This window comes from Nicotiana attenuata, unplaced genomic scaffold (assembly GCF_001879085.1).
Source record: "Nicotiana attenuata strain UT unplaced genomic scaffold, NIATTr2, whole genome shotgun sequence".
Lineage (NCBI taxonomy): Eukaryota > Viridiplantae > Streptophyta > Magnoliopsida > Solanales > Solanaceae > Nicotiana > Nicotiana attenuata.
Window position 1 is genome coordinate 222,013 of NW_017671453.1, and position 7,379 is coordinate 229,391.

Below are 7,379 nucleotides of genomic sequence, written 5' to 3' on the forward strand. Positions count from 1 at the left end.
ATCGGGAGCTGACTTCAGTCCAGGGACTTACGAGGTAGCCTAGCTGGCGTTCGCAGGCCGGAGTCCCTTTCTTTGTTATAGTTTGTTTTCCTTGTACCGAGACAAACATTGATGTATTTCTATTCAGACTTGTTTTTAGCACTCTTTAGTAGTTCGTGAGTTAGCGACACCAATCTTAGGTAGAGAAATGTTAAGCTTCCGTATCTCTGGGTTTTCAGTTATCTATGTTTTAAGGACTCCCGCTTTTATTTAAATGACTCGTATTATTATTATTATTGGGATGTTATCAGAAAAATGTTTAAATTCTCTGCTTGCCTAGCTCCGATAGTAGGTGCCATCACGACCCTCGATGGTGGAAAATCTGGGTTGTGACATGAAATTTACACTAAGCAACCCTTTCCAAACAAGGTCACTTAAGAGGAGAAATTGCAAGTACAAATGTGAAAATACTAGATGATAGAACATTCATCCATTACCCATTCAAGATGACATAGCAACAAATCAAATAGATTTATAACAAGATAATCCACTACTATATAAAAGAACATTCACATAATTTGCAATTTTTCATTTTATAATCATTTAAACAATGCAGTTACATAGGGAGAGCTAGAATCAATACCTTAAAGAGTGAAAAACAGCAGAAAACAAATGAGATTGCTAGCTGAAGATCTAGAGATGGAACAACAGCCAAGAACAAGCAGCACTAGTAGAATAAAAGCCCAGAAAACCAAGAAAACATCACTCAAATTTCCAGAAAAATCAGAGTACCAGATGAGCTAAAACCTAGAAATCTCACTAGAAAAAACTGAAGTTTCTAAGGCCAGAAAAGCTTTCAGCGATTTGTATTCTGAAGTTTTTGGGTCAAGATATACTGATCCACCCCCACCTCTAGAATGAAGGAATAACTTTCCTTTTATTGGGTAGGCTATAATGGCATCAAAATAGCATATTCTACCCTAAATTCCCTAGTGTCAGATAGTACAGCATAATTGGACAGCTGTCTGTCCTTTTTTCAGCCCAATTCCAGCATTTTTCATGCTGGAAATGGGGACAGTTGTACAAAATGCTATAACCTTCTGATTTTTACCTTATGTAGAACCAGTTTTACCCTTTCATTTACTAAATATTTCAGTTTCAATCTATCTTCTAATCCTATTTTGATTCTAGAAATCCCTTTAGGATGTTCTAGAATCAGCTAAGTGATTAGGGTTTCTTAAGCTTGCTGCAATTTGAAGCCTCGGGGTATTTACCCTTTATTTCAGAAATTAATCTAAAGTTTAAGGTATTAAGGTTCTAATTTTAACCAATTAAACCTAAATGACAAGTTTATCTAATTAATCTTGACTAAACACTGAATTTTAAACTTGGAGCCAAACAGTAACTAAAGAACAAAAATGCCAATGCAAAGAAACCCAGAAATTAACCTAGTTAATTGGTAATTAAATAGGTTAAACTAAGGCTAAGGTTTTCTAATGATTAGTCAGAGATTTGGCCAAATATATTGAATTCCTAAAATTTTTCTAATCAATTTCAAACTAAACAATGAGTATCAAGCTAAACGGATATAAGTAGGAAAGAAAACACAAAAGAGGAAAAGAACAGTCAAATTTATGCCAAAACCTTAAATAATTTAAACATAATTATCCTAACTTTATGCAATCGAGTTTACGCTTCAAACAACTATGAATTTCCACATGCTTTTAACTGATATGAACAAACATGCAAAAATCAAAAAACATTAACAAACCTAATTTTCTTGTGATTTAACTAAGACAAGCAGGCTAATCGAATCATGAAAAAGGACAAGAGACAGAAGTAATAAAAAAAATAAAGAACAAAAGAAAAAGGAAGAAGAAGCTACCTCAGGTTCATATTGAACTAGCCAGATATGGATTTGACCGGTTAAAAGTGGAGAATGGGAACTTAGACAACCATCAATCGGCTGTTCTTAACAAGAACAGTCGACCAATGGATATCTTGGGTTCACATGACCTAATATTGAACCAGAATCGAAGAAGGGATAATTAGGGTTTCGGGGGGGGGGGGGATTTTAGATCTAAGATTCGAGAAGCTGGGGACTGATTCGAAGGGAGATATGGTGGTATTTGGAAAGAGGGGGTGAAGACGGTTAAGGGGTGTTGATTTGGTGGAGTTTGGAGGTGGTCCGCCGCCGTGAGGCGATTTCTGGTCGGCGGACCACGACGGAGGCGACGAGGGGATTTAGGGTGGCTAGGGTTTTGTTCTTTGAGAGTGAGAGATGGAAAATGAGAGGGGTCTATGGGGAGGGGGTGCTTGGTTCGAACAGTTATAAGCTAAATGATCAGTTCCCAACCGTTGGATTCGTGTGGATCAACGGCTGGGATTACATGGGGCGAAACGAGGTCGTTTTGGGGTGAGGGATTTGGACCTGTGAGGTTGGGTCTTTGGGATTAGAGGTTTGGACCGTGTTAAGAAGAACTGGGCCACCAGATTTGATCTCTGGTTGGCCCAGTTTTGAAAGAAGCATCCGTCTTTTTTCTTTTCTTTTATTGTTTTTTTTTCTTTCTTTTTCTTTTTTATCTTTAATTTTAAAAACCTAACTTAATTAATTAAAACCTAATTTAATCCTGATTATCCTAAATTATAAATTTAATCAATTAATCTATTTGTACTATTACTAATTAATTAAACCTAAGTTAATAAAAAGGGAATTGTTAATTAGAACTAAAATGTAGAAAAATGAATGACATTTTTGAGATTTCATTTTAATAATGCAATTAATTAAAAAATTTATCCTAAAATAGGAACATAACAATCTAGTATGCAATTCATAATAATTTGATATTTTTTGGGACATTTTCATGATTTTTAACAAAAATTAAACGTGCACAAAATGGAAACAATTAATAAAAATCCTACAAAAATCCTATAAAGTTTGAAAACAATTTGGAACAACTATTTTTCTTTAATTTTGTAGGAGTAAATCTAATAGGGCAAAAATCACATGCTCACAGCTGCCCCTCTTTGCTCGGAAACACGAAGAGTTTTCGGGCAAAGATAAAATGAGCAACTACGAGTGATTTTTGCCCGTTTGAAACTCCATGGGAAGCATTTTTTAGGAAAAGTCTGACCGAACCTTGCTTCAAAGGTTGCCTACATATCCTTGGCTATAAAGGAATCAGGTCAGTATAGTTTTGGAAGTTTTGGTAGGTGAGACTACCTAGAAACTGTGCTTTCACTACTGTTGCTGCTGTTTCTGCTTGCTGAGCTCCTTATTACACCAAAAATGAAAAATGAAAAGCTAAACTAGCTAAGCCTATCAGCTATGAGTTACAAGATTCCTATCTATAAACCTTCTGGAGCTTGATCCTGAGTCTTGACTGGATGCGGACTCTGATCTGAATCTTGATACTTGTTAGCTGCAGGTGCTAGTTCATTCTTCTTCAGTTTTTGAAACAAAAATGGTGACTTGCAAGGCTTGCGACTTCAATCATGTTTTGAGCAGTCCACATATATTCTGCCTCTGCACTTTGTTTCACTTTTTTTCATTTGTTCTTTTTCTTTTATTCTGAATCGAAACATCTTCTTTTGGTCGTCTCAAAACTTGTGCCTCAAGGTAAAAACCTGCTCAGGCACCAAAACAAACAAAGGAAGAACACTTTTCTTCCCCATTTTTCACTAGGAAAATTTCGTGAGTTATTGTAACAAAAAATTAAACTACTTCTTTATTGAAAGCAGTAAAATCAGGATTGTGTATCCTTGTGAAAAAAAGAGATTAGGGAGTGAGGACCCCATATCTAAAATAAAATCAACTTGGGATTGGAGGCCCTAAGTTGAAAATATTACCAGGTTATGCTGGCATCAACTAAGGAGTGGGACCCTATGTTGGAAAAGATTACCAGGTTATGCTGGCATCGACTAGGGAGTGGGACCCTATGTTAGAAAAGACGTAGCTAGTGATTGGAGACCCTATGCTACCATGATTTTGAATTTTTCTTCTTCTTCTTTTCATTTCATTTTAACATTTTTATCTAAAAAAATGAATGCAGGAAAGAATTTGGAGGAGACTTCCCTTTTGGATTGATTATTGCTGCAGAGCTATTTTAGTCTCTGCGCGGTTTCCTTTCGTTGCACCTGCTTCTTACAAGGTTGCTTTTTGGTTGCACCCGTTTCCTGTTTTCAAACAAAGAACAATTGTTAGTTTGAAACGGTGGTTGGTTTTGTGGCCTTGATTGTTTTAATCATTTGATCTTGGCCTTGCTCTTCCACTAAGGATCTTGAGTACTTGCTTGCTCTTTCTGGTAGTCGGTTTCATCTTCAAAACCCAAGAAGTCTTGACCTTTCGAAGCTTCTCATGATGACTAACCCATGTGGGAGTTGTCCTTTTCATCTTACTTTGCGTTTACGAGCATTTGATTTTGATTTTCTTTCTTTTCAAGAGTTTTTGACGCTGGAGCATCGGCCATTATGGCCAGTCGAGGCAGACTTGATGCACTTGCTAAGGCTGGGTGCTTTCTTGAATATTAACTTTTGTCAAACAAAACCCTGTAAAACCAATCTTTTCATCCTTTCTTTGTATTAGTTTCGGAGGAGAATTGGACCGAAAGGGATTCAAAGAAAAGTAAACAACAGACAGGATAATGAATTTTAATGATAAGTGTCCCTTTCGGGGAAAGGAAAGAACGACTTATCTGGAGTGCATACAGACTTCAATAGACATGACACGCTTCTTGGACATGGATACCCGATCTTCGCAAACCATCCAATTCTTGTAAGCCCATCATAACCCATACCTCAAAATCGAGAAACCCTGCCCGGACTTTATCAGTACCGATAGTTGTAAGGGATCCTTTTTCGATCAGTGTCGCCCTTTGTGGGTTTTAACCAACTGACCTCTCTCATTTCTCTTCTCACCGTCTTCTTATAGTGCTCTTTGCGAGTTTTCACTAACAAGAATCTCTCATTTTGGATTTCTCTGCTTACCATCGCCCAATATTGCCCGTGTGGGGTTTCACCAATAAGACTCTCTCATTTTATTTCTCTCATTTGATTGTATCAAATCCAAGTAACCATATCCTCCAATTTTGAACATCATTACCGATTGATCGGAAGAACCTGAACAGGATTTGGGGTAAAAGAGTTTGGATTGAATTACAACTTTGGAACCTTTAAGGCGTACCATCGCCAAACCAATATAACTTCTGCCCCAGTTTTAACTTTGGGGAAATGTGGATTTTTGTTTTGGTGTGACTGAACCCCAGCGAGAGGCTACCTACGTATCCTTTTGGAATCAAGTCGAACGTAGTTCAGGGAAACTTTTGTTTTTGGTTTTCTTTCTTTTTTTGTTGATTTTTTGGCAGCATTTTCCGACTCCAAAGAGGGTAATCAAAGAAAGGTAACCGGCTCAAAGGGTTTGCAAAGGGGTGAAAGTGTTTGGGTAGCGAGAATGAAAGCCTTCGTCATCCCAATCAGAGAATTTTAGCAATGTAGAATAGTTAAACGTAATACCTTTTGACCGCGTCCGCATTGACTGTTGCTTCGGGGTTATTTCCTTCAATGTCTCCCAAGTACAATGCCCCTTTTGGCAATAAATTCCTTATAATGTATGGACATTTCCAATTCGGAGCGAATTTTCCTTTGGCTTCCTTATGATGCAGGAGAATACGCCTCAAGACAAGTTGTCCCACCTCAAAGTTTCTGGGCCGCACTTTCTTTTTGTAGGCGCGGGCCATTCTTTGTTGATACAACTGCCCGTGGCAAACAGCGGCCATCCACTTTTGATCAATCAGGGTTAACTGTTCTAGACGGGTATTAACCCATTCATTATCCTCAATCTCAGCTTCAACAATGATTCGAAGAGATGGAACTTCAACTTCTACGGGTATTAGGGCTTCAGTGCCATAAACCAATAAATAGGGTGTTGCCCCAACTGATGTGCGCACAGTTGTGCGGTATCCCAATAATGCAAAAGGCAACTTTTCATGCCATTGTCTAGAACATTGAATCATTTTTCTGAGGATCTTCTTGATATTTTTATTCGTTGCTTCAACAACACCATTAGCGTTGGGCCGATAAGGGGTAGAATTCTGATGCGTGATCTTAAATTGTTCGCACACCTCCCTCATCACATGACTTTTCAAATTTGCAGCATTGTACGTAATGATAGTTTTAGGAATACCAAAACAAAGATAATGTTGGAATGCACGAAGTCCATCACTGCTTTCTTGGTGACGGCTTTGAGAGTGACTGCTTCAACCCACTTTGCGAAATAGACAATGGCAAATAAGATGAATATGTGCCCATTTGAAGCTTTCGACTCGATTGGCCCAATGACATCCATACCCCATGGAATGAACGGCCATGGTGCTGACATAGGATGTAATTCTAAAGGTGGTGCATGAATCAGATCACCATGTACTTGGCACAGATGATATTTTTGGACAAAGCTGAAACAATCCTTTTCCATGGTCATCCAATAATAACCTGCCCGAAGGATTTTCTTTGCAAGGACGTATCCGTTCATATGGGGTCCGCATACTCCTGCGTGCACTTCATTCATGATTCTTCTGGCCTTTTGGGCATCCACGCATCTTAAAAGGTTCAGATCTGGAGTTCTTTTATACAAGACTTCTCCACTCAAGAAGAAACTACTGGCGAGCCTTCTAATGGTTCTCTTTTGGTCTCTACTACCTTGTTCGGGATTTTCCTTTGTTTTCAAGAATCTTTTGATATCATGATACCATGGCTGAATATCTAGTTCCCTTTAAACTGTATTGCAATAACCATGTCTTTCTCGGATTTGGATTTCCAGTGGGTCAATGTGGACATTACCCGGATACGGCAACATTGCCGCCAAGGTAGCTAACGCATCAGCTAACTCAATGTGGAACCGAGGGATGTACCAGAATTCAACATACTTGAACCGTTTGCTAAGATCATCCACATGTTGCCTGTATGGGATAAGCTTGATGTCCCGATTTTCCAATTCACCTTGAGCTTGCCGAATAATCATGTTTGAATCTCCCATGATTAACAATTCTTCCACATCCATGTCAACTGCCATGTTCGTACCCATAATGCAAGTTTCATACTCAGCAATGTTGTTTGTACAGAAGAACCAAAGCCGGGTTGTGGCTGGATAGTGCTGACCAGTGGGCGAAATCAAAATTGCCCCAATCCCGACACCTTTTGCATTCACAGCTCCATCAAAGAACATTTTCCAAGCATCTGTGTCTTCTGGAATTACCTTAACTGAACTTACCTCCTCGTCTGGAAAGTAAGTACTCAAGGGTTGATATTCATCATCAATAGGATTTCAGCTTATCGTTAGGTCGATAGATATTCTTTGATTTTGTCGAAAGCTTATTGACATTCATATGTCCATCTAATCGCCGCAT

General features: G+C 38.4%; 1 protein-coding gene across 1 annotated transcript; it reads right to left on the bottom strand.

The window, feature by feature from the left end:
* Positions 1 to 5,477: 5,477 nt before the first annotated feature.
* On the bottom strand, positions 5,478 to 7,045 carry LOC109208387. Its single transcript, XM_019371500.1, has 2 exons — positions 6,814 to 7,045; positions 5,478 to 5,911 (listed from the first exon to the last, which is right to left on the bottom strand). The coding sequence occupies exons 1-2, from the start codon at positions 7,043 to 7,045 to the stop codon at positions 5,478 to 5,480; spliced, it is 666 nt and encodes a 221-aa protein (XP_019227045.1).
* Positions 7,046 to 7,379: the final 334 nt, after the last annotated feature.